This window comes from Dryobates pubescens, chromosome 34 (assembly GCF_014839835.1).
Source record: "Dryobates pubescens isolate bDryPub1 chromosome 34, bDryPub1.pri, whole genome shotgun sequence".
Lineage (NCBI taxonomy): Eukaryota > Metazoa > Chordata > Aves > Piciformes > Picidae > Dryobates > Dryobates pubescens.
This window is the reverse complement of record NC_071645.1, coordinates 4,804,235-4,831,425: the sequence shown is the minus strand read 5'-3', so window position 1 is coordinate 4,831,425 and position 27,191 is coordinate 4,804,235. Positions and strand designations below refer to the sequence as shown.

Genomic DNA, 27,191 nt, shown 5'->3' with positions numbered 1-27,191 from the left:
CACACTGGATGTGTGCTGCAGGCTTCCCAGCTCCTGAAGAACCACAGCAGCAGAGTACTAGAAAATATTGCTGTTTATTGAGCATCTCCACTTCACAGAGAGTTTTACAAAACAATTGTATTTACAGGCAAGGAGAGGACTAACTCAGCTCCACTGGAGTGTGCTCTTCTAGGGCAAGGACCAGAGAGGAGAAACCAAATCAGCACATTCACAACTCGCATCTCTGCAGTGTTCTTTACAAAAGAGCAAGGAGGGGCTAAGAAGTGCCTGGCCCAGCTAAGGTTGTGTTGTCATTGCAGGGGACAAGCTCCAGGAAGGCTCTCAGTGCAGCCCCTCTGCCTGCAGCACAACTCCAAGCAGCTGGAGGCCAGCAGCAGACGTTTCACTAAGGCACAGGGTGGCGATGCCAGGCCCCGGGGGTGCTGCGCCAGGCTGCTCTCTTCCAGCCACGCTGCCAGGGCAGGAGGAGACCACAGCACAGGGCACCACCCAGGGAGAGATCTCCAAGGGGAACCCCCTTCAGAATCTGGTAAGGACTCCTCCTCCTTCTCCATCACTGAACAGCAGAGAAAGGGGCACGGAGGGCTGGCTGAGAACAAACTCTTCAGCTGGGATGGAAGCTGAGAGCCTGGGTTTGATCCTGGCCCAATAACCTTTGCCTCTTTTGTGAACTGAATCGAATTGCTTTTATTAAGTTCCTCTGTCTGCTGAAGGACTGACCATGCCAGTTGTTGGTGTTGATGTCCCCACAACAGGGAACTCTGTCCCACTCCAAGCATTGATTACTCAAGGGCCAAACTCAAGCCTTTCAGCACACCCACGGAGTCCCAGGTGCTTGTGGCGAGGTAGAGGGAGGGTTGAAGTTCACAGTAGAGGCTGTGCGCTGCTCGGAGGCCACGACCACAGCACGTGTCTCCAGCCAGAGCCGCACAAGAGGTGTCCATGTCCACCAGCACGCCCCCTAGAGGCCTGTCTGCTGTCTGATCCAGTCCCGCAGGCTGGTGAGGCGAGTGTAGACTCCAGGCTTGTTCCTCTGGGCGCAGCCATCGCCCCAGCTCACCACGCCGGCCAGGAACATCCTCCCGCTGGGCTCCACGCTGACCAGGGGCCCCCCCGAGTCTCCCTGGGCAGGAACAGACAGAACTGTGAGCACCGACCCAAGGAAGTGATCAACAGCAATTAAGCCTTTGTGATTTATTCTATTAATGACCCTGCAAATGCCAAACAGTCACAGGAAATTAAGGCAGCTGTCAGTTTCCTGCCCAGGACAGCTTGGTCATTCCCTGAACCGAGCTGCACCGAGGCCTAACTCACATCACAGTATCACTAAGGTTGGAAGAGACCCCAAGGATCATCAAGTCCAGCCTGTCCCAACAGACCTCACGACTAGACCATGGCACCAAGTGCCACGTCCAATCTCCCCTTGAACACCTCCAGGCACAGGGACTCCACCACCTCCCCGGGCAGCACATCCCAATGGCGAATGACTCGCTCAGTGATGAACTTTTTCCTCACCTCGAGTCTAAACCTCCCCTGGCACAGCTTGAGACTGTGTCCTCTTGTTCTGGTGCTGCTTGCCTGGGAGAAGAGACCAACCCCCCCCTGCCTACAACCACCTTTCAGGTAGTTGTAGAGGGCAATGAGGTCTCCCCTGATCCTTCTCTTCTCCAGGCTAAGCAACCCCAGCTCCCTCAGCCTCTCCTCACAGGGCTGTGCTCAAGGCCTCTCCCCAGCTTTGTTGCCCTTCTCTGGACACGTTCAAGTGTCTCAATGTCCTTCTTAAACTGAGGAGCCCAGAACTGGACACAGGACTCAAGGTGTGGCCTAACCAATGCAGAGCACAGGGGCACAATGACTTCCCTGCTCCTGCTGGCCACACTATTCATGACGCAGGCCAGGATGCCATTGGCCTTCTTGGCCACCTGGGCACACTGCTGGCTCATGTTTAGGCAGGTGTCAATCAGCACCCCGAGGTCCCTCTCTGTTTGGCAGCTCTTCAGCCACTCCGACCCCAGCCTGTAGCTCTGCCTGGGGTTGCCGTGGCCAAAGTGAAGCACCTGGCACTTGGACTTGTTAAATGCCATGCCATTAGCCTCTGCCCATCTGCCCAGTCAGTCGAGGTCCCTCTACATCTTACAGTAAAGCAAGAGAAGTGCCCGAATCAGGAGCTGAGCAGGTGTCCTGCCTTGCTAACAAAGGCTCCGAGGAACAAACTGGAGTGTGGGTGCAGTGTTCTCCCACTTGGTGAGAGGGCCGGGAGCCCCAGCCGGGCCCTGCCTTGCCCTGGAGGCTCCAAGCCCGTTCCCACCTGTCCGCTGTCCCAGTGGGGAAGGACGTGAGGTGCGCTGAGGGACGCTAAGCGCGGCAGGAGCGCAGAGGCCCTGCGGTCCCAGCTGCGGCGCGCTTACCTGGCAGGCGTCGGTGCCGCCGGTCAGGATGCCCACACACATCATGCGTGGGCTCAGCTGGTCTGTCAGCAGCTGGTTGCACACCGTTTGGTTGATCAGTCGGATCTCGGCTTTCTGCAGGATGGAGGCTCCACTGCCTGCCAGCACAGAGGGAGGGACAGTCACTCAAGGCCCATGCTGGCTTGAAACAGCTTTTCCCTCCCCTCCCTGCTTTGGTGGGAGCCCACAGATCCCGGTGCCAGCTCCATCCCTGTGGCAGTGGTGGGAGCCCACAGATCCCGGTGCCAGCTCCATCCCTGTTTCAAGGGTGGGAGCCCACAGATCCCGGTGCCAGCTCCATCCCTGTGGCAGTGGTGGGAGCCCACAGATCCCGGTGCCAGCTCCATCCCTGTGGCAGTGGTGGGAGCCCACAGATCCAGGTGCCAGCTCCATCCCTGTTTCAAGGGTGGGAGCCCACAGATCCCGGTGCCAGCTCCATCCCTGTGGCAGTGGTGGGAGCCCACAGATTCAGGTGCCAGCTCCATCCCTGTGGCAGTGGTGGGAGCCCACAGATCCAGGTGCCAGCTCCATCCCTGTGGCAGGGGTGGGAGCCCACAGATCCAGGTGCCAGCTCCATCCCTGTGGCAGTGGTGGGAGCCCACAGATCCCGGTGCCAGCTCCATCCCTGTGGCAGTGGTGGGAGCCCACAGATCCCGGTGCCAGCTCCATCCCTGTGTCAACAACCTGCTCTTTCCTAACTCCATTTTTTTCCCCCCTGTTTTTCAGGACTGAGATCTTCAGCTGCTCCCAAGGGAACCCCCTTTGATTCCAGCCCAGAGGCAAGGTAATACATTTAACTGTCCCCCATTTCTCTAAAGCAACACTCAGAAATACATCAATGTGGCCACAGACTGATAGAATCTCAGTGGTTTGGGTGGGAAGGGACCTTTTAAAGGTCATTGAGTTCCAACCTCCCTGCAGTCAGAAAGGGACATCTGCAACTGGAGCAGGTTCCTCAGAGCCCCAGACAACCTGACCTGCAATAGGTTGCCAGGAAGGGAAGATCTCTGGGAAACCTGTTGCAGAGTCCTACCACACTCACAGGGAAGAATTTCCTCCTTAAGTCCAACCTAACTCTCCCCTCTTCCCGTTTCAAGTCATTACCTCTTGTCCCATCAGGACAAGCCCTTGGAAAAAGGCCTCATCCCTGGAAGTTCTCAAGGCCAGGCTGGATGTGGCTCTGAGCAATCTGATCTAGTGGGAGGTGTCCCTGCCCATGGCAGGGGGGTGGAACTAGATGATCCTTGAGGTCCCTTCCAACCCTAACAATCCCATGATTGTAAGAACTCCCTCTCCAGCCTCTCTGCAGGTGCCAACACTCCTGAGGGCACGCTGCCAAGCGCTCACCTCCTTCCTGGGTCGCTCCCCATCCGGTCACCCACATGTCCTTGCCCACAGGGAAGCTGTGGGTGGCATCAGGCAGGCAGATGGGCTGGACAACAGAGGAGAAGGTGACAGGGCTCTGCAGCTCCATCACAGCCACATCATAGTCGTAGGTGTAGTCGTTGAAGTAGGGGTGGGAGATGATTCTCTTGATCTTGCGTGGCTGCACGTTGGCCCCGTTGCGGTTCCCTTGGTCGGTCAGGCCCAGGTAGGCTGTCCACAGGCTGGGCTCTGAGTACCTGTAGGCGTCCCTATAAACACAGGGTAGGGTGAGGTCCCCATCTCACAGGCAGATGGTGTAGCTCTCAGTATCTTACCCCCTCCAGTTCCCTTGAGAAATGCCTGGGGAGGTGTGGAGGTCCTACTCAAGATGCCTGAAGACTGGGGGAAGTGGAGCAAAACTAGGAATGGGTAGGTTCAGACTGGATGTTAGGAAGAAATTCTTCCCCATGGGGGTGGTGAGAGACTGGCACAGGTTGCCCAGGGAGGTGGTAGAAGCCCCATCCCTGGAGGTTTTTAAAGCCAGGCTGGATGTGGCTGTGAGCAACCTGCTGTAGTGTGAGGTGTCCCTGCCCAGAGCTGGACGACCCTTGAGGTCCCTTCCAACCCTAACATTCTGTCATTCTAAGAGGGAGGTGCAGTCGGGGAGGGTCCCACCTACTTGCCATGCTCCTGGAAGCAGTGTGCTGCTGACACCAGCCATCTGTCTGAGACCAGTGAGGCCCCACAGATGTGGCCCTGGCCCTTGACATGGAGGCTGACCTGCCAAGGCCACTCTCCTGTGTCAGAGTCCTGCCCACCGACGATCCGTGACTTCCTGGTGAAGGAGCGGGTCCCGCAGTCTGGGAAGCAGAAAGAGCACTGAGTGACTCCTTGCTCCCACCCAGCACCTCCTGCTGCCTGCTCTGGGCTAGCTCCTACACTACAAGTGCCCCAGCACTTAGCCTGGGGAAGAGGAGGCTCAGGGGAGACCTTCTTGCTCTCTACAACTACCTAAGGGGACATTGTAGCCAGCTGGAGGTTGGTCTCTTCTCCCAGGCAAGCAGCACCAGAACAAGAGGACACAGTCTCAAGCTGTGCCAGGGGAAGTTTAGGCTGGAGGTGAGGAGAAAGTTCTTCCCAGAGAGAGTTGTTAGCCATTGGGATGTGCTGCCCAGGGAGGTGGTGGAGTCACCATCCTGGAGGTGTTCAAGAGGGGAGTGGATGTGGCACTTGGTGCCATGGTTTAGTGGTCAGGAGGTGTTGGGTGCCAGGTTGGACTTGATGATCTCTGAGGTCTTTTCCAACCTTATTGATTCTATGATTCTAAATGCAGCTTCCCTGTGGGCTGGGCTGGCAAAGTTAATGCTGGGGGGGGATGGAAATTTCAACCCACCCCCTGTTCCATCTTCGTGGATTGCAGCTGTGCTTGTAAATACAGCTTCCTCTGCTTTCACCTGAGCTGCTCTGGCCAGTTTATGCTGGGGGGTGGATTCCAACCCTCCTCCCCGGGGCACTCACCGCAGTTCTCCTCGTCGGAGCCGTCCTGGCAGTCCTGCTCCCCGTCGCACTCGGGGTTCTGTTTGCTGATGCAGTCCCCGCTGCGGCACTTGTAGGTGTGCTCCTGGCAGGGGACCGCTGGCTGCACCCCTGCAGGCAGGACCCAGGGAGGAAGGTTAGCCCTGGCTCTGGGCAGCTCTCAAGAACCCTTCACCTCTTCTGCCCAGCCCCAGGGTGTCCCCACCCCAAGAAAACGATGCCCAGCCAGGACAGCCTGGCAGGAGGAAGGCCCTAAGAGGCCAGCTGAGAGGAGCTGCCCTCCCCAGCCCCGCTCACCACTGCCACACCTGCCCTCCCCAGCCCAGCTCACGGCCATCACCGCCGCCCCTGCCCTCCCCTCCCCTCCCTGGCCTGCCCTCCCCTCCCTGGCCTGCCCTCCCCTCCCCGGCCTGCCCTCCCCTCCCCAGCTCGCCGCTGCAGCTGCCCTCCCCAGTCGCCCTCACCACTGCTGCAGCTGCCCTCGTCGCTCCCATCGCCACAGTTGTCCTTGCCGTCACACTTCTGCGCCTCGGGGATGCACTTCCCATTGTCACACTTGAAGCTGTCAGCTGCACAGCCTAGAAGAAAGAGCAGCTGCTGAGAAATGAACCCCACAGCAGCTGCCCCCACAGGGCTGTGTCCATCTCCCTTCCCCCCCAGCACCAGCAAAACCCCTGCAGTGACATCATCAAGCCATCTCTGTCCTGCAGCGTTGCTCCTTTTAGTCATAGAATCACAGAAGGGTTTGGGTTGGAAGGGACCTTAAAGACCATCCTGTTCCAACCCCCCTGCCATGGCCACAGCCACCTTCCTCTAGGCCAGGCTGCTCAAGGCCTCCCTCAAAAGCCTCCCCTGCCCATCCTCATTTCTCTCCTTCAAGCTCTCGCTCAGGGCTCCCATGCAGGTTCCAGGAGGCTGGGACTGGGGGTTTCCTGCCTTGTTTCCAGGCTCCATCTTCCCCTCTCCTCACTGAGGCCCTCAGCCCTTCCCAGCCAGGGGTCACTTACTGCACTGCAGCTCGTCACTGTTGTCCCCACAGTCGTTGACGTTGTCACAGACCCAGAACTTGGGCTTGCACCAACCATTGTGGCACCTGAACTGCTGCTCTGTACAGGCTGAAAAGGGAGAGGGACAAATCAGGGGAGAGACCTTCAGGAGGTACCTGTGGAGTCACCAATGACCCATCCACCATCACATCTACCACAGCACCTGGCTGGCTGTCCCAGTGGAAACAAGCTCCCCAAAGAACACCATGCAACACATAACACACTTAGGCTACAGCACAACATTTCCACCAGTTCTGGGGCACACAGCACAGAATTTCCCCCACCTGGGGGCACACAGCTCTCTGGAGAGCTGCAATGTCCTGCACAGGGAAGGCTGATGCTGAAGTTCTGGCAGCAGGACAGCCAGAGGCAACAACTGGAGCAAAGTGGCTGCTACACCCAGGGGGAAAACACCTGAGAGATCTCCATCTTGGTGCTGGCATCCAGGCCAGCTGGCAGCACACCCTTCCTCAGGAAACAGCTTCCTAGGTGGGAATGAGATCCCAAACCATGGGATGCTGTCCTCTCTAATTGATTTCATACCCTGGATGGTAACACCTAGGGGATAGTTCTGCCAATCCAAGAGGAAACCTTGCAGCACAAGGAAACAAGACCCATGTCTCATGCAGGCTTTCCAGCTGTGCTCTGCAACACCTGCCCAGGTCACTGACAAAATCCATCCCTCTCTACCACCCAGCTCAGCCAAACCCACCCCAGCCTTGAGGATTACACAGAAGAACACAGTCCCAGCTGGGAGGGACTGGAAAGGGACAGAGATTCCCCAGGAAAAAGCAAGATGAGCAGGAACCCACAGCTCCTACACACTGGGAAAGGATCCCAAATCAATCCCCACACTGAGGTTCTCTCACTCCAGCCTGCAGAAACAAGGTGAGCAAGGAGACCTCAGCCCTAAGCACCCTGAACAAGCCCAGAGGAAATCCTGTTACAGTTTGAAGGGAGAGCCTTAGCCTAGTCCCTGACTGCAAAGACTAAAAGTAAAGTAAAATTACCACTGGATGCAAAAGAAAGACAATGCTGAGGGCTACAGAATTCACTGCATTGCTAATGGGCAGAGAGGGCAGAGGTACAAGCAGTTCTTGCTCTCTTTTCTCCTCCTGTCACTTCTGCTTGCAACTTTCATTCCTCTCTCTGCTGTGGCCTTGCCAGGGCTGTCTCTGTGTGAGGTAACAGAAAGGAGGAAGGGAGTGGGGAAGGGAGGTGAATGGGCCCCCTGGGTCCATCCTGGGGGGAGAAGAGGAGGTGAATGGGCCCCCTGGGTCCATCCTGGGGGGAGAAGAGGAGGTGAATGGGCCCCCTGGGTCCATCCTGGGGGGAGAAGAGGAGGTGAATGGGCCCCCTGGGTCCATCCTGGGGGGAGAAGAGGAGGTGAATGGGCCCCCTGGGTCCACCCTGGGGGGAGAAGAGGAGGTGAATGGGCCCCCTGGGTCCACCCTGGGGGGAGAAGAGGAGGTGAATGGGCCCCCTGGGTCCATCCTGGGGGGAGAAGAGGAGGTGAATGGGCCCCCTGGGTCCATCCTGGGGGGAGAAGAGGAGGTGAATGGGCCCCCTGGGTCCATCCTGGGGGGTCTGAGGAGTTTCTGTGTTGTTACAAACCTCTCTCTCTATTGTCCACATATTGCACATTTTATACTTATTCATTGCATGTCCTAGTTCCAGAGTAAACAGAGCTTCATTTGCTTCCCTCCCAAACTGGGCTGGGGGGGTAACTGTCTCAAATTAGCTGGGGGGCATGCTTTCAAGCCAGCACACCTCCCCTGAGAAGCCAACAAGAGCCCAAAGGATGACTTACTGCAGGACCTCTCGTCGCTGCCGTCCACACAGTCCAGCCAGCCGTCGCAGCGCATGCTCCTGTCGATGCAGCGGCCAGTGTTGCAGGTGAACTTGCCAGGGCAGGCTGAGGGCACAGGAAAGGCTTCAAACAACAGCTGAGACTGCCAGCTGTCCCCTCTGCGTCCCCCTCCCCGAAGCACACCACAGAATCATCACAGAGTCAACCAAGTTGGAAGAGACCTCCAAGAGAGGCCTCCAGCAAAAGCCCTACGAGGAGAGGCTGAGGGAGCTGGGGTTGTTTAGCCTGGAGAAGAGGAGGCTCAGAGGAGACCTTCTTGCTCTCTACAACTACCTGAAGGGAGGTTGTAGCCAGGAGGGGGTTGGTCTCTTCTCCCAGGCAACCAGCACCAGAACAAGAGGACACAGTCTCAAGCTGTGCCAGGGGAAGTTTAGGCTGGAGGTGAGGAGCAAGATCTTCACAGAGAGAGTAATTTGCCATTGGAATGTGCTGCCCAGGGAGGTGGTGGAGTCACCATCCCTGGAGGTGTTCAAAAAGGGATTGGATGTGGCACTTGGTGCCATGGTTTAGTAGTCATGAGGTGTTGGGTGACAGGTTGGACTTGATGAGCTTTGAGGTCTTTCCCAACCTTATTGATTCTGTGATCATCAAGTCCAACCAATCACCCAACCCTAACTAATCAACTAGAAAACAGGGGGGCTCAAAAGAAAATAAAGGGGGCCTGCAGGAGAATCAGGAGGTCTGCAGGAAAATAGGAGGGCTTGAAGGAAAATAAGAGCTGCTCCTATCCCCCTGGCAAAGCCTGCTTCCCGAGGCAGCCTGAGGCCAGGGGAGGGCCAGCCTCCAGCCCCCAGGCAGATCAGGTTCAACTCACGGTCACTGGAGTCGTAGGACAGGTAGTCAGCAGAGAAGCCAGTGTCTGTGTAGGACTGGTCTGAGTGGAACTGCACCTCCATTCTGTTGGTGCTGCTGGCCACCACGAACTGGGACCGCTCCCCACAGTACCTGCAGGGAGAGAGGGTGAAGGTGAACCAAGTGGTGCAGGTCAGCGCTCGGCAAACCTTCTTCCAATCCTGATCTCCCCTCAGCACCCAGAAAGCTGAGGGGAGAGAACAGACAGCGTGAGCTGCTGGACCTCAAGCTCTGCACACAGGACCTTCTGCTGTTGGCTGAAGGTTTGGGACAGCTGCAAACACCAAGCTGTGACCTTGGAAGCAAGTGGGAGCAAGTTCATCCAGACCCCTGCCTGCCTCAGTGCTCTCAGCCCCCCATGGCTCCGCATTTGTGGAGCCCCTAAAGCCAGAGGCTCCTATCCCACCAGTGACACAAGCCCCACTGCAGGAACTAGCCTGGGTCACAGATGTAAGGTGTTGACTCTGAAGCCTCTCTTTGAGGAAGGATCAGCTCCCTTGCCCAAAATGCTGTCAGACAACACTGCTCCCTTCTCCTGCACAGTGCCAAGCTGGCTCTGTGGCCCAGCTCACCTTGGGTTGTGCAAGAGCAAACAGTAAACGCATCACAGAACACAACCTGACTGCCCTCCCCATGGAGGTGTGCTCAGCCAAGCACAGCCATGCCAGATGTTTCTGCCTTCCTGCACATGAGGCATGGGACAGGGTGGTCCACCACATCTGGAGGGGGTTCAGTTGCCACAAGCAACAAACCCAGTGACTATGGCTCAGGAATGGGTGTCCTGCTGCCTCTCACCACAGGGCATCAGGCTAGGAGAGCAGGTCAGACCCAAGCACCAGCACACTTGTCCCCACAGCAAGGTTGAGGGCAGCACAAGCTGCCAAGGCTGTGGGTCAGAGAAGACCTGGCCCCTACCTGGTGTTGTTGATCTGCACATAGTCCTTGGTGCAGGAGGTGACTGGGATGCCAGGCTCCAGCACAAAGAACATGTTGAAACGCACCTTCACGTTCTTCCTGGAGGGAACCTGCAAAGGGAAGCAGAGTCAGGGGCACCTTGTCCTCTGGAGCACAGGAAGTGGGACTGTGCTCTCTGGGGGAAGGGTTTGGGAGGAGAAGGTAACTTGAGTATCAGAAGATAACTGAAAAAGGAAAGAAGAAAAAGAACCATCTCCCTGCAAAGCCTCCATGGCTCATGCTGTCCTTTAGAGCTGTTTGCTTTCCTGACCTCAGCATCCCAGATCAAACAAGCACAGAGAGGTGAGGGTGAAGCCAGACCTCTGACAGAAGGTTTCTCCCACCACCAGTTTTGGCAGCAGGTGCCTGGCCTGTCCCAGAGCCCACGTGCTCTTGCGTTCTGTGTGTCAAGCTATGGTTACTGGGGGCTACAGTAAGTGTCCAAGCAAGGTTCAGCTCCCAAAGCCTCCCTCCAGTCATGCCAGACTCTAAGCCTCCAGGCAGCACTGCTGTGAGCTCACTTGGACAGTGTCCTGCATAACCCAATTCATTTAATTGGCTAATTAAGGCAAGGAGAGGACTTGGTCTTACCTCTATGTTCCAGACACAGTCCATGTCTGGGGCATAGTGTGCTGGGTAATAGGGAGTTGTGAAGGTGCCACTCTCTCCTCTCAGAGTCCCACCACAGGCTGGAAGATAAACAAGAAGATGAGAACAGGTTAGAGATGTAAAGAGATGTGGTTTGCCCAAGCCTCAGCTGGCCATCGCCCGAGGCAGGCAGGCAGGCAGATGCAACAGCCCCTAACAAGGTTAAGTCCATCTCTGGAGAGAGCAGCTCTGCTCCAAGGCTTGGAGAGAACCCAGGAGATCAATTAGGTGCTTCCTGCATCCATCAATCTGCATGTCTAATCCAACATAACTCTGATTCTGCCCTTCTCCAGGGACATCATTACAGCAGCCAAGAGCACCGGAGGCAAGGCAAGCTCTGAGAGCCAAGCTGTGGCTTGCTTCCATGTCTCCCAGCCCTGGAAACACCACTGGCAAACTGATCACAGCCACAGCTGCACCTCCTTCTTCAGCTCTCTGTGGCAGGGAGAGGAGGGGGGAACTGGACCAAGGCTTCTGCTCACCTTTCATCTTTGGGAGCTGGAAGAACTCAGCTTTGAAGCCAGGGAATCTGCCCTCCTTGTTGGTAACCAGCGTGACGAGCATGACGTTCTGGGAGGACAGGAAGGTCAGGTTGTAGGAAGGGGCATAATTCCCACACAGTCTGGGAAGGAAAGGACCAAAATCTGTTAGCCAGAGCTGCAGAGAAAGCCTCAAGCAGCACAGATCACCCCTGAGCAGGGACAGGAGCTCAGGTACCAGCAGCAGCTCTCGGTGCCACCCTGCCACCATGCAGCAGCACTCAGTGTTGTGCAGACACCTCCTGAGGACCCTCACCTGACCAAGGCATGGGGCTCCACGGGGCTCAGAGAGTTGTACACCTTGATGTAGTCACTGTCATCTCTGCACTGCTCCAGCTCCAGTGTCTTGAAGGTCAGGCTGATGATGGAGTTGGCATCTGCCCTCAGTGTCCAGTAGCAGAGCGCGTTGTTGGGGTAGGGGCTGTTGGGGAAGCCTGGGGTGGTGAAAGTGGTGATCTCCCCTTCCTTGGCATGCAGGGCAAAGATGCAGCTGTCTGCCCAGGAAAGCAGGGAAGAGTTAAGAAGGGAAGCAAGGAGCTTCTGCTCTGCCTTTCCCCAAGATACAGAGTTCAGCACCCTGAGGAGACAGCTCTTGCAGGGAGCAGCCTTGCTTATCTCCCTCCATCTACAAGGTGAGGCACTGGGGAAGCACAGCCAGGGGCCACCCACTCCTGCCAGGTAACAGCAAGGTTTGTGCCAAAGGCTGGCTGACCCCAAACCAGCTCCATGCAGCACACAGAGGTCTGCAGAGCACATCTCTTCAGGCCTTTCCACATCCTACAAGGGAAACCACCACCCAGAAGAGGCCATAATTGGACTGAGGAAGAGCTGTACTTACTGTCCCGAGTGGAGTGAGCTATGCTGGGGTCAGCAGCTGCAGGAGGAAAGAGAGGAGTTGTCATCTTTGGGCTGTGCAAAGGCCCTGGGAGCAAAGCTGAATCTCTAGCATTCTGTGATTCTACCAGCCTGCCCTAGGTGATCCTGCTTTGGCAGGGTGGTTGGACTTGATGATCACCAGAGGTCCCTTCCAACCCCTACCATTCTGTGATGCTCTGAAGTTGCCCTGGGACCTGCACTGATCTGGCTTTGCTGGAGGGGTCTCTCCCTGCAAGCCAGCCATAGGGAGGCTGCTCCTGCCCATGCTCTGGGGAGCTGAATGACGAAACTTTTCCTCTGCAGAAGGGAAGATTCATTCCTGTCCCTCTCCAGATGAACTCAGAGGACAACTCAGGGAAGGGGAGAGGGCTTGCGTAACCTCTTGAATCTGCACGGCCCATCAAAGCCACGCTGTGAAAGCCAGGTCCTTAAACCCACCCTTGAGAGCTGTCCCCAAAGCAGGGCTGTGGCCAGCAGCTTACCCCTGCAGTGCAATGTCCCCCTCCAGTGAGCCCCACAGAGAGGCCCAAGGACAGCAGAAGCAGCACTCACGGAAAGCGATGACCGACTCCACCTTCAGCATGGGGTTCCGCAGGCGAGGATTCCACCTCTGCACCAGGCTCTGCTTGTCTGCCATGGCCACATCCAGCCTCTCCTCAAGGTACTTGGGGACAAGGAACTCTGACCAGTAGTAGGCAATGACACTGCCTTCACTGCAGGGGAAGGGGATTATGGGGTGAGAGCTGGGACAGACATGGCAGGGCTCAAAGCATCAGCAGGAGCAGAGGCCAGGTTGCTTGAGGAGCCAGTTTCGGAGGATGGCCACGGGGCAGGGAGAGTCTCAACGTCAAGTGAAACAAATCATGGCCAGCAAAGGTCCCTGCCAGCCTGGGGAGTGCCTTTCCTCTGCTCCCAGCCAGGGCTCAGGCAGATGCAACACTCACCTGAAGGCAGTTATCAAGGTCTCCTTGTGGTATGGGCCAATATCTGCGTGGTTCCTGTAGATCTCCTCCACCTGCAAGGTGTAAAGAAGGGTGGCTCAGTCTGGAAGCGAGGAGAGGGAAAGGCTAAAGACAGACAGAGCTTCAAGCCTGCTATGGAAAATCAGGGCACATACCCAACATCCCTGGCTGCAGGAATCTGCAGGGGCCCAAGAGAGGAAGGAGGAGAGTGGAGAGTCCCAGAAGTGCCCAGACCTGCACACCACAGCCTGCTCTGACTCAGCTCACCCCACTCTTCCCCAAGGGAAGCACAACGAGCACCTGAGTCTGGGGGGAAAGGCGAGAGCAGCCATGGCTTCAGCATGGAGGGCAGGCACCCTCCTGTCTCAGCTCCCAGCCCTAGCTCAGGGCTGGGAAAAGACCTCTAAGACCATTGAGTCCAACCACCAACCCAACACCACCATGGCCATTAAACCATGTCCCAAAGTGCCATGGCCACAGGTTTCCTGAACACCTCCAGGGATGGGGACTCAGCCACCCACCCCAGCATGTTCCCAGGCAGCCTCCCTCCCAGCTGTGCTACAGGCAGCATCCCCACAGCCACAAGACAAGAGGGAAACGTCCTGCTCGCAGGAGGAGGGTGCAAGAAACCTCTTACCGTGCTCTTGACCTTCTTGGCCAGCATCTGGAACTCTGGTGAGCTGGAGTTCTCATAGGCATCAACAAAGTCCCAGTTCAGAACCCTCAAGTGGCCATTGAAAACCTTCCGGACAGGAGCGTTCCTATCTGGAAGGCAAAGGAGCAGTCAGAAAGGGCAGGCAGGGCTGCTGGGGTAGGGGGCTGGAAATGGGGTGTGTGAGAGCAAGGGGATGTGGCAGTTTGGGGCTGGGGTCCTGTGCAGGGGGGGTTCTTGTGTTGGTGTTGCCTGTGTTGTGCATTTTCCTTGCGTTCCCTATGCCTAGATTTGTAAATGAAGCTTCATCTGCTTTCAGCTGAGCTGGGCTGGCAATTTTATTTTGGGGGGGTAATTTCAACCCACCCCAGGGGATAAAGGAAGCTTCTCCACGTGGCCAGGCTCCCAGGGCGCCACCACACTCACATTTGAAGTGCCAAACCAGGAGGCCAGTGACCAGGGAGAGGAGCAGGAACACGGTGACGGTGACGGCGACGACCACCCGCCGCCTCGGGCCACGCTTCTCCATCTTCTTGGAGTTCATGGCAGGGAGGAACTCCACCCCTTCATCTAGGTTGTTCATGTCCTGGCAGAGGAGAGAAGGCAGGATGGTGGACAGGCTGTTCCCAAAGCCTGGTTTGGAGAGGTGCAACCACAGAGCAGCCTAGAGCAGAGCGACCTGTCCGTGGCAGCTCCCCAACGATGAGAGCAGAAGGTTCTGCAGGCAGCCCACGGCAGGACAAACCCTGAAGGCTTTTGTTTGGCTTTTCTGCACACACCTAATTCCCTTTTGGGCCTGATACAAAGTCATCAGCTCACTCAGACTCAGGGTGAGTCCACACACACCCCTGTGACCGTGGCAGGTCACAAGCCCACGACCTCCAAGATGTGTGCCTGCCGGCAGGTGAAGCTGCAAGCAAAAATCCACTCTCCAAAGCTGCCCGTGGCAGGTGTGGCAGCAGAGCTGATGGGGCACAGCACGCTGCAAATAGCATTCCTGTAAAGGAGAAGCCAAGCTACTTCCTCCCTGAGCATCTCCTGGGCCACCACAGGCCTCCTGCATCTCTGCTTGTGGCACAAACGTCAAATTCAAAGGAAGAAACCAAAAGCACTCAGACGACCACAGCCCCAGCCCAGCTCTCAGGCAAGAGGCTGAGCCCTCAGACCACCACAGCCCCAGCCCAGCTCTCAGGCAAGAGGCTGAGCCCTCAGACCACCACAGCCCCAGCCCAGCTCCCAGGGCAAGAGGCTGAGCCCTCAGACCACCACAGCCCCAGCCCAGCTCTCAGGCAAGAGGCTGAGCCCTCAGACCACCACAGCCCCAGCCCAGCTCCCAGGGCAAGAGGCTGAGCCCTCAGACCACCACAGCCCCAGCCCAGCTCCCAGGGCAAGAGGCTGAGCCCTCAGACCACCACAGCCCCAGCCCAGCTCTCAGGACAGAAAGCTGAGCCCTCAGACCACCACAGCCCCAGCCCAGCTCCCAGGGCAAGAGGCTGAGCCCTCAGACCACCACAGCCCCAGCCCAGCTCCTAGGGCAAGAGGCTAAGCCCTCAGATGACCACACCACCAGCCCAGCTCTCAGGACAAGAGGCTGAAGCTCTCCAAGGCAGCTACCCAGGAACATGGAAGGGCACCCACATCACACAGCCCTCGCTGCTGCCACCACTCCCCAGCAGGCTGGGAGAGGAAGAGGAAGGTCTCTGTGGCAGTGCAAAAGCCTCAGTGCCCCAGGGTTTCACTTTTCATGCCCCAGGGTTTCACTCTCATGCCCCTCTCCCCTGCCCTGCTCACGTACCTGCACCTGCAGCCCGGGGAGGATTCAGGACAGCTGCAGCCCCAGATGTTTTCAGAGGATGGCCAGACTATCCTTGGGCAGATCTGAAGGGCTCAGATCCACACCCACCAGCCCATCACTTCCTCTCCTGCCCAGAGCTGGCTAACCCCTGCTGGGAGAGCAGACCACATCCTCTGCGTTCGTGTCCAGCCCCTCCTCGGGCGGCACAGGTTCCCTGCCTGCCGCCAGCAGCCCAAGCCATGACGCCTCACCTTTCCAGTCACCACCTTCCCATTTCCCCCCCAAAAAGCTGGACCTTGAGGTCCCCTCCAAGCTGGTATTCCATGGCTCTGTGATTTTTCCACTCTCTCAAGCCTTACCAGGCATCTGGCAGCTTCCTGGGCTCTGCACAACAGCCAGGACACCACAACACAGAGTGCCAGGCCAGCACAAATCCCTGCATTCAAGCACAGTCCTGTCCTTGTGCCCTGGGGTCAGATGCTGCCGGTCCTCTCCCAGCCCAGGGCTGACACAAACACACACTAATGGCTTGGGCTAATTTGATGCAAACATCAGAAGCCCCTCAGTCAGGAAGCCCAAGCAGCAAGCAGATGCTGTTGCCAGAGGGCCCTCAGTGCTCTCCTGCAGCCCCAGCCTCCCTCTGCACCTCCCTTTGGGGTTTCACCCCTCCCAAGCCTCGCTTTGCAGGGAAGCCCAGCTCCCATTGCACTGCTCCCCCACTCCTTTTGCCCTCTTCTTCACCCAGTCTCTGGCCTCCCCTCCCATCCTCCACACCTCAGCAAAGCCTCTCCTCCCTGTGGTATTTGCCCAAGGCCCTTTGCATCAGAAAGGGATGTGGCAGGCACCTTACCCTACATTTTTCTGAAGGGTTCTGGGAGTTTAATCCCCTGCAAACACGAGGAGGCCACCACAAACAAAGCAAGCTACCAGCTTTCTGCTCTCAGAGGGACCTGGATTTATCATTTGACAGCTCTCCACTGGAGCATGGGGAAGAAAGCCTTCAGCTGTTTGTGAGATTTACTGCCCAAGGCTGAGCAGAGAGAGACCAATGTGAGGCACATCCTCTCCAAGGTGCCAGGCTGGCTCTGTCACCAAGGTCCAGCAACCACCAGACAAAAGAGCTAGCAGAGCCACAGAGGACAATCCCACAAGGGATACTCCAGTTCCCATTTAGTTTCCATGGCCATACAGGAAAATCTTTTCAGATGAAACCCAAGGAGACTTCAAGACAGAAGACACAAAACGAAGGTTAAATACATACAGGAAACAATTCAGCCAAAGTCAAGGTAGCCTGGAGCTTGACACATGGTCTGAGACAGGCATCTGGATCCCATCAGTTTCCACATCACAGTGTCAGCCTGGTTTGGGTTGGAAGGCACCTTAAAGATCATCCATTTCCAACCCCCTGCCAAGGGCAGGGACACCTCCTGCTAGACCAAACTGCTCAAGGCAGCCTGGCTTTGAACACTTCCAGGGTTGGAGCTTCCACAGCTTCTCTGGGCCACCTCCTCCAGGGTCTCACCACCCTCACTTCTTCCTGATGTCTCATCTCAACCCAGCTTCTTCCAGTTTGAAGCCACTGCCCCTTGGCCCATCACCACAGGCCTGTGTAAAACCTCTCCAAGTCATACAAGGAATAACCCAAAACAGGTGAAGAGAAGCAACCAGACACAAAGCAGCTCCCTCCTTCCCCCCCAGGGGCTGTTTGCAGTGCCAAGCCTCCCCAGGATTTCCAGTCTCTTCAGCACAAAGAAAATCATTTCATTCTCTTCAGAGGTCTGCAGAAGCCTGTGGCAAGGAAACAGCCTCAGGGGTTGCAGTGCTGCATCTGCTCACACAGAAGCTGCTTTCCCAGGCTGCTTGGGGTCGGAGGAACCTCCTGCCCCCAGGTCACAGGGGGAAGGCAGAGTGGCTGTGTACTCTGAGCAACGGGTTTAGGGCACAAGGTGTTAAAGCCTGGGGTTTAATAAGGAGATTCCCCAGAATTCAGGTCTCACCAAACTGCCAGAACAAAGTGAGGAGAGGCTGCCAAGCAGGGACACACTGGACAGGACTCCACAGTGCTGGGGGTGATGCACTGAACACCCTCTTCGGGTTGGGTCTTTGCAGGGAGGCAGCTCTGAGGTGGCAGCAAGTGTCAGTGTGATTGAGCCAGAAGGAAAACACAGCTCCCCTCTGCCCCCAACACCCCCCACAGGCAGCTGCAGCCTGACCAAGGGAAGTTAGGCAAGAAAACTTAGCACTGATATTTCTTCAGACAGTTTCTCTGCTCTTCTGGGGAAAAAAACAACGATGAAAGATCTTAAAGCTGTGAGAGTTTAGAGCAGGCCCTTGCTCTGTGCTCCAAAGCTGAGATGGCAATGGCACCCACAGCACCAAAACATGAGAGTGGGGGGGCTCCTGGGGAGGTTACTGATGTTATTACTCCTGTGAGAGGTGCAGAAGCAGCCACTGTTCATCACTCAATGATCAGAGGTGGATATGAGGCTGGATCCAAAGGGGCTTCCCTCCCTGCCCTCTGTTCTATATTCCAGACCTCAACCTCAACCTCCCCATCCCTTACTTTGCCATTACAGCCCCAGCTAGCTCTGCCCCCTACCTCAAAGGGCTGTCTCCTGGGTAAGCAGTAGTGATCCCTGCAAGCCCTCAGATCAAGGCAGAGGATCTGAAGCATCCCCCAAGCACTACAGGAATGCTGAATCAAGTTGTGCTGGGAAGACTTCAGAGGAGTCCCTGTGTCCTGACCTCTGAGTAAGAGGCTGAACCTTCCCTGCCCACACTCAGCACCCTTTTGACCCTTGTACCAGAGCTGTCTGTGCTCCAACAGCATGGCTGAGCCTCTGCTGTGCTCCTCATCCCCTCCCCTGCCACCACTTCTGCCCACTGGGAAACCTCCTCCGTGGTGCTGGTCGCTATCCTGTGAGCTAGGCAGAGAGCAGAGAAATCAAAAGCAAGGCAGGCTTGGAAGAGCAGAGTTCAATCAAGAGCAGGCTGAGCCTTCTTTAGCCAATTTCCTTCCCATGTACTGAGCTTCCCACCTCAGCTGGACAGCAGGGAGGATCTGCACGTCCTGCTCTCACCCCGTCCATGCTTCTCCAAGCAGCTATCACCAGCCCCAAGTGACTCAAGGGCTGAGTCTCACCCTTCTCAAGGAAACTACTCCAATAAACATTATTGACACAAAACCTTCCTTGCTCTTCTCTCTGCCTGACTCACAGCTTGGATTACTTCCTCCTGCACCTCCTCCTCCTCCCTCGGCCCTCACCCCTCACAGCAGGGCTCTCCGCAGCAGGAGCAGAGGTTTCTGGTCCCAGCAGGAAAGCCACAAGCCAATCAAGTGAAAGGCTCAGAAAGGTCTTGCTCCATTTCTTTCATGCCTCAGTTTTCCCCTGGAGCACCAACTCCTTTCCCAGGTTTCCTCATGGAGTGCACACAGATAGATTTATACAGCTCTTGGGGGTCTCCTGCAGGCAACTCCTTCGTGCTGCAAGCTCAGGGAGAAGCCCTGTGTGTAAGCAAACCTTCCCACTCCTCCTCCAGCCACACAGTATTTTTAGACAGCAACCCTAACTCTGCCAGACTGGACAAACCAGATGCAGAAGTGACTAATTCAGTCAGCAGGAAATTCAGCAGGCACACAGGGATGGTGGCAACTGCCACAGCCAGCTCTGGGCTGGAGATGCTTACCAGGAAGCAGGGCTATCCTCCTGCAGAGGTGTTCTCCAGCAAGAAGACACCTGGGATGTGTACAAAATGGATCCATCTGGGATCAGAAGCTCCCACAGAGGCTCTTTTCTGGCTTGTTTGGTTCCAGTAAGACAGGGTGAGGTGTCCCAAGCACCAAAAGCCCTCACTGCTTTCCTCTCCTCCAAAACAGGTGCTCCATTGCTCCCTCAGTGTCTGGTCCACTCAACCCTGACCCACAGGAGGAGGCTGCTCCTGGCCATGAGTTCCACCTGTCCCTTATCACTGCTGGTTGTTCTTCCAGCTCAAGGCAGCTATGAGATTCAGCTGCTTCCCTTGAGGTTTATCACACTCCAGCTTCAGCTGGTCCACCACAGCTCTGCTGAGGGCCAAAGCTGATCACAGAAGAGCAGGTGTGCCACCAAGGCAGTCTCACCACAAGAGCCTCTCTGACTGGCACTAATGTACACAGCCAAGGAAAGGAACCTGCAGAAGACAAAGCTGGAGGTGGCCTGGGGAGGTCACAGATGAAGCAGAGTCACCAGACAACACGGGTAGACTCTTGCTGGGTTAATTACACCCTGCAGATCCCAGCCTGTGTGTATCCAAGAGGCAATTCCCACCTCCCCTTTTGCAGCCACACCTGCCTCAGGTGGTGGTCAATAAAAACTAAAATATCCCAAGGAGAAATGAAAGGAATGAAATCCATCAGGTCACCAACCAGCTCGGGATGCTGCCAGCAAGCAGAGCTCAGAGCTTTGAGATCAGGGCCGGGGGTGGGCAGAGCAACAGAGAGCCAAGAAAGTTAGATCTTCAAAACCTGAGGTCTCCTGGGTCACACTGAAAGCTAACAGCAGCTCTGTGATGCTGGCATAAGGGGAAGCAGCCTGTTTGCCATGAGAGAGGAAGCCCAAAGCTCTGAAAGCTGCTGACATGTGGCATGCACAGCGTGCAGCTCCCCTCACCCAAGCAGCTCCACACCTGAGAGCAAGCCCTTCACCGGCTGCAAACCTCAACAGTCCCCCAGGAAGAGATCTGATAAGAATAATCCTCTCCCATCTCTTCTTATTCCTGATAAGAAACAGCAGGAAGCAGCAGGCCTAAGAGCTCAGTTTGCATGAGGCAGGGTCATGCTCTGCTGCCCCAGTGTGGGCAGGAGAGCCCTGAAGAAACTGCCAGGGAATGAATTTTTGCTTTCAGTTCCTCCTGAAGGACACTGCCAGGGTAAAATGATGACATCAGAACTAAGGAGGGGACGTGGAGCAGGAAAGAAAGGACACCAAGTCCTCCAGACTGGTGTGTCCCAAGTCTTCCAGACTGTTCTGCCTTCCAGGCACAGAGGGCAAGTGCAATAGTGAAAGATACAAGTCACACACACCTGGTCTGGAGCACAATCCTCTACAGCACTCAGTGCCTTGTGACCATCCTGAGTCATACGAGAAACCAAATTCCTTCAGGTTTATGACAGAAGAAACTCAGCTGAGTGCTTGCACAGGACAGCAGAGGCTCAGCTGGCTGCCCCACAGCAGGCTCTGCAGCTGGGGCCTGCAGGACAGCAGCTTCAGAGCAGCGACCACACTTCTAGCTGCGTTGCAGCAGAGAGGTTTACACTTAAATCTCAGCAATGCCTGGGGAGCAGCAGGGAAGAAAGCTACCCTGCAGGCCTGATACACGTAGCTATGAGCCATGAAATTCCTCCCTACAACACAAGCCCCAAGACCAGAGGAGAAACAAGGCACAGCTGCAAACAGCTGGTTTCAAACACATCCTGCCTGCTACAGAAAGTACCGAGCACCAACCCCCCCCCCCCCCAGCAGCCTCCCCAAGCCAGCTGCACTCCAGACCTCACTGAAACACTCCAAGCTCAGCACATCTCACCCACACCCTTGACCAGCTCAGAGTTTTGAGGTGGATCTGGCCCATGACATTTGGAGCCAACAGCAGCATCTCCAAGCAGGCAAAGCCTTTGTCTGGCAGACCCAATCCCTACCAGCTGCTCCCTGCTCCTCCGCAGCCTCTCACCGGGGGATATCAAAGGGAGTTATTTGCAGGGCTCAGCCCCGGTGGCCTTCGGATGGAAGTGACATATTCTACCCCGGCAAGGTGAGAACCTTTGGTCCAATCCCTCCCCCACAGCCAGGCCCCCAGAAATGCCCCTGCAGCTCCCTCAGTGTTTTACAAAGTGAGCTTTTGTTTGCTGAGCAAAGGTCTGGCACACTCGCAGCCTTTTCCTCCTCCTGCCTTCCTTGTGCCTGTTTGCCTTTGGCACCAACAGCAGCAAAACTGGCCTGAGCAGCAGCTCACCCACCCCAGAGAAAGGCCCTTGCACCTTCCTGAGGAAGAGGAGCAGCTTCTCCTCCTCACTGTGCCCAAGGCCTGTCACAGCTCCTTCTCCTCTGCCACGGCGGCAGACGCAGCCATTGCAACACAGTTCACGTTTGCTCCACTCTCGTATTTATTGGGAGCCAAGTCCAACGACAGCTGCTCCACAAAGGACAAATTCCTCAGGCTGTTTATTGCCCTGTCTTCAGGGAAGTCCCTCCTGAAGCAGATCAGCTCCTCTTGAACTGATGCAGTTGGAGTAAAACTAATCCAGAAGCAGGGGAAAGGATTTGAGGAGGAAAGGCTGAGAGCCCTGGGGCTGTTCAGCCTGGAGAAGAGCAGCCCCAGAGGGGATCTGATCGGTGCTCAGCAAGAGCTTCAAAGTGGGGGGCAAGAAGTTGAGGCCAGACTCTTGTCAGTGGTGCCCAGTGACAGGACAAGGGGCAGTGGACACAAACTGGAACCCTGCAGGTTCCATCTGAATGTGAAGAAGTTTCTCTGCTGGGAGGGTGCTGGAGGCCTGGAACAAGCTGCCCACAGAGGTTGTGGAGTCTCCTTGTCTGGAGAGATTCCAAACCCACCAGGCCACTGTGATCCTGGGCAAGCTGCTGTGGGTGCCCTGCTTTAGCAGAGGAGTTGGACTGAATGATCTCCAGAGCTCCCTTCCAACTGCTACCACTCTGTGATTCTGAAGGGACCTGGCATGCTGCTGCCTTGCTCAAGCACTCAACATAAAGTTGACAGCACCACACAACCTACCTTCTGCCAGGAGAACAAGCTGGGCAGGGAAGATCATGCTGCATGTAACAGTGGTGCCCCGACCCAGCTAGGGAACAAGGAGCTGAATGGTATCAGCAAGAGCATCTCCTTCTTGCTCCTGGCAGTCACCATGGCCCTGCCACACACAGGGCACCAGGGCCGGAGGAAAGGGAAGCTGTTTCTTGCTGTAGGCCAGCTTCTGATGGGTGCCAGAGCTGCTAGATCCTTTACCACTGCCAGATAACAACCACTGAAGCCAGGGCTGAAGAGACCAGCACCAGACAGGCTGCAGGTGAGCTTTACAACTGTCCTGCTTTCACCCAAAAGCCTGGTTTTCCAACAGCTCCGGGGCACAGAACAAGCTCTGAAGGCACAGCCCAAAGAAGACCCTCAGCCAGGACAAGCCAGGTGAAAAGCCAAGCCTAAACTCACTCCAGTGTCAAAGCACACTGATAATGCATCACTTAATTCACGAAGCTCCAGAGCCCTCCGTTCAAGTCAGCCCTTCTGACAGCTTGAACAGGTTTTGTTAGCCCTGTTGCTAAACAACCTGTGAGCAGCTCACCTCCACCGAGCCCATCCTCCCTCAGCTCCCAAGCTTCAGCCCAACTCAAACCCCTCGCAGCGACGGCAGTGCTGACATGGAGGAAGCCACACACTGGCACAGATTGGGTGGGAATTCCGCTCTCCCAACGCTGCCTTTCCCTTTCCCTGCTTCAGCGGGCACGGTCCCCCAGACAGGTTCTCCTGCCCTTACCAGACGGCGGAGGGGCGGCAGGCGCTCCCTCCCTTCCCAAGCCCCGCGAGGGGCGAGGCTCAGAGGAACGGCAGTGCTGGACGAGGTGGCTTGGTGGAAAGCTGACGGCTTTTGGGACAGCCCCACAGCGATCGCCTTTAGGAGAGCCTCCCCCCGCAGCAGCCTTACCTGCAGCTGGGCGCTGTACCTGATGCCAGCGGCGCTGGCCCCGGGGCCGCGCTCCATGGCCAGGGCGCCGGCTCAGGCCGCCATGGCGCGGCTGCTGCTGCTGCTGCTGCTGCTCACCTCGGCGCGGCTGGGCTGCCTGCCCAGCTCCTCCTCCCCCTGCTCTGGGCAGGTGCAGGAAGGCGGAAACACCCCACAGGTTCCCCCACGCTCCCACATTTCGCCTCTCCCCTTTCTCCAAGGGGAAACGAAGGAGAAGGTCGCGCCCGGAAAGCGGTTCCCGAAAGCCTGGCACCGGCCCCGCACCGGCCAAGGAGAGCCTTCTGCCATCGCCTTTGTTTAGTGAAGGAAACCAGGAAAAGGTCTCTGTTCTCAAAGGCAGCCACCCCACAGGCAGCAGGAGGACGCACTGCACCGGTGTACACAACAGCTTCGAGGGCAAAGCTCTATGTACCCAAGGTCTTATCCCTTCCTGGGTGACACCGACCGTCGTGCTACGAAATCCCACTGCAAAGAGGACACTCGCCAGTGTCCAGCCCCTGGGACAAGCCCCCTGTTCCCAAAAACACCTGGAAAAGGCTGGCAAAGCCAAATAGTCCCTTTATCCCAGCCTGAAACCTGCTCTCAGCTAGGCTACAGCGCTTTGAGAAGGAGCTACCTCCTCATCCCACATTGGAGACCAGAGGCAAAATGAGGAGGCACAGAGCAGCCCAGCAGAAATTGCACATGGATCCAGGGGGGGCAATCAGAGTGCTGCCCATATATCAGCAACAGCTCCTGGGGACCGTATGGTCAAGTATTAAATGATGTCCCCAGGGAAGAAAAGAAGGAACCAGCAGCAAAGCCCTGGGTTCTGAAAATGCTGAGATGCAGGAGGCTTTAAAGGGGGCTTTTAACACCGAGATCTGCACTCCTGACTTTGTCACCTTCCCCTCCTTGGAAGGATGCCTTGCCCCTCCACTCCGATATTCACATTTCTTGCATTCAGTCAAGATGAAAAGGCAGCTGGACCAACATCACCTTCCTTGAAAGGATCTCCCCTTCTCCATCTTACACATGCCACCACCTGGGATGTGCTCAGCCATCCCACCACTGATCTGAGCCCCACCCCGCCGAGTACACCCAGCCCTGAAACTGATTTTTCCCGCATGTAAATGCCCCAGGAAGCTGGGTTTGGTGTAAGAGGAGCTGCCCGGTGATTCCCATGCCCCAGGGAAGCGCTTGCTGGGTCACCTTTGTTTCCCTCAGCTCTAAAATGTCTCCTGCAGAGCACGAGTTTCGCAGCTCTTTTGCAGGTGTTTCTCTGGGGGAAGAAAAGAAAAAGAGATGGGGTCAGCTCTCTGCTCCTGCTCTTTCCTCTCTCTGCTCCTGCTCTTTCCTCTCTCTGCTCCTGCTCTTTCCTCTCTCTGCTCCTGCTCTTTCCTCTCTCTGCTCCTGCTCTTTCCTCGTTAGGTGAAAAACAAACCAAAACCTAATTTCTGTGTTCTCACAGAAATACTCCTGGAGCTCCCTCGGCAGCTAGCAGAATCCCACCCGCTGAGCAGAGCGCAGCAGGAAGCATCTCCTGATTTGAGGTACTCCCCTTCAAAAGGTGGCTTTGTTAGTCAGCCCGCTGAAACTGCCGGGCTGGCTGATGTCAGGAGCTGCTCTCAGCTCTCCCCTGCTGCCCAGCCCTGCCCAGCGCTCCAGTTTTACAGCCACTCCTTCCCTACCTGGCTGACTCCAGTGCTCCAGCCCTGACTTCATCCCTTTGTGAAGCAGCAGATTTCAGGCATAAAGCAGCTGAATAGGGATAAAGCTCAACCACTGCTCTTTGTTTCTGGGTATTTCTCCTCTTCAGCCCATTTCCCCCAGGCAGCTGCCAGGCAAAACACCTATGCTCTGGGATGTGGCAAGAAGCAAAGTCACTCTTCAAGGCCTAGGGTGTCTCTTAGAAGCTGCACAGAATCACAGAATGCCAGGTTGGAAGGAACCCCAAGGATCACCTGGTTCAACCTTTCTAGTGGAGGTGAAATGAGCAGGCCCACCACCCTGGCAAGCTGGACCAACACATCACCTTCCTTGAAAGGACATTCCCTTCTCCATCTCACACATACCACCACCTGGGATGTGCTCAGCCATCCCACCACTGATCTGAGCCCCATTCCACCAAGTACATCCAACGTAGGGGACTCCACTGCTGCTCTTGGGAGATGATTCCAATATCTGACTGTTCTCAGGGGGAAAAGTCGTCTTCTGGAGTCCAGTGGGAATCTCCCCAGCAGTAACTTGTCCCCATGAGCTCCTGGTGCTTCCTGTCATCCAAGCCACTGGCATTTCACAAACTCATTCATCAGCCCAGCTGGCTCTTGGAACAAGGAGAGGTAACCAAAGCAAGCAAGACATGTACTAAACATATAGACTGTACAGCTGGGAGGCAGCTCATGTCACAGAATCACAGAATGGTTGGGGTTGGAAGGGCCCTCAGGAGATCACCCAGCCCAAACCCCCTGCCAAGGCCTAGAGGAGGTCACACAGGAACATGTCCAGGCAGGTTTGGAATGGCTCCCGAGATGGAGACTCCACCACCTCTCTGGGCAGCCAGCTCCAGTGCTCCATTACCCTTTAATTAAAGAAGTTCCTCCTCACGTTCAGGTGGAGCTTCTGATGTTCAAGTTTGTGCCCATTAGCCCTTGTGCTGTCACTGGGCACCACTGAAAAAAGCCTGGTCCCATCCTCCTGACACACACCCTTGAAGATTCCAGCCCTAAGTGACAGGATTCCCACTTCTCTGCTGCTAAAGCCGGGGTTCATTTTGTCCCCAGGCCTGAGGAGCTCTTTCTGGGAGCTGTACAGTCTCAAAACATCAAGGCAGCCATCCCCAGTAAGCAGCTGGCCACCTGCTTTTGGGGTGAGACTCTTCCCAGTGTCTCTCTGGTCTGGCTGAAGGAGGCTGAGCCCAGCCAAGTCACCACAACAAAAGATGGAATTGAAGCACCAAGCTCAAGGCACTTACCCCCCTGCGATGGCAGCAGACAGCACCAAACCTTCTGGTTCTTCCTGCTTGGGATCAGTTCACTCAAGAAAAGTTGTCACCTCCTCCTAACGTGGCCTCCTCGTATCAGCGTGGCCACGGCAGCATGATGAGAGCAAGAACGACTTCAACGCCTTTGGGGGGGAAGGAGAGTACTTTGCTTTAAGCACTGCTTAAGTCTGAGAGCCAAGAAGTCCTTCTTTGTCACAGCTGTAAGCGAACTCCAAGAGCTAAACCACTGCGAGCAGGTTCCAAGAGCTCGATCCCCAGGAGAGTCCCGGAGGCGGCAGGGATGAGCGGCAAACACTGTCTGGAGAAGCAGGATACTTCAGCTCCCAGCCACGGGAATGCCATCCACGTGAAAGAAGAGAAAGCTGCTTACATCAGAAAGGAGGCAGGTTGCCTGGGGTGGGGGAGAAGTCTTCTGGAGGCAGTTCCCGGGAATTCTAGCAGAGGAGCAGCAGCCACCCGCCAGCCACAGCAGCAGGGAAGGGGAACTCCAACGTGGGACGGGCGACAAAGGCTTCTGCTCCCTGCCGAGTCTCACCGGGATCCTGATCCGTGTGACTCCTAAACTCCAATTTCACCGACAGTGCCCTCCCACCCAGATTCCTGCCAGTCAACCCCGAAACCACCCCATCTCTGCGAGCTCAAACCTCCCAGCCGGTCCTGCAACTTCCCCAGCCACACAAAAGATTAGGGGGGGAGATAAAACTCACAGGGTGTCCTGTTACTTTGCATTCCAAAGAGTAAATAAAAGGCTGATTCAGTGGGAGGAGAGGAAAACGTCATCCAAGGCTCTGTGGTTTCCAGCTGAACCAGCAACCCCCTCCGGGAGAGCAGAGGTGAGCCCTGGGTACGCACGGAGGGATGGAGGATCTGTACCGGGACAGCTCTTCCTGCTTTTGGGCCCAAGATAAGATGTCTTGGTGTGAATCAGCCTCTCCAT

General features: G+C 56.2%; 1 protein-coding gene across 1 annotated transcript; it reads right to left on the bottom strand.

The window, feature by feature from the left end:
- Positions 1-730: 730 nt before the first annotated feature.
- On the bottom strand, positions 731-27,191 carry ST14 (ST14 transmembrane serine protease matriptase). Its single transcript, XM_054176006.1, is given in 22 exon segments — positions 731-1,123; positions 2,409-2,545; positions 3,795-4,081; positions 4,492-4,672; positions 5,331-5,459; positions 5,813-5,926; positions 6,356-6,463; positions 8,205-8,309; positions 9,079-9,209; positions 10,032-10,141; positions 10,662-10,759; positions 11,201-11,340; positions 11,514-11,751; positions 12,096-12,131; positions 12,686-12,846; positions 13,078-13,148; positions 13,733-13,860; positions 14,174-14,411; positions 26,479-26,552; positions 26,962-27,039; positions 27,042-27,128; positions 27,131-27,191. Coding segments are annotated over 22 exon segments (2,874 nt in total). The 3' UTR covers positions 731-961.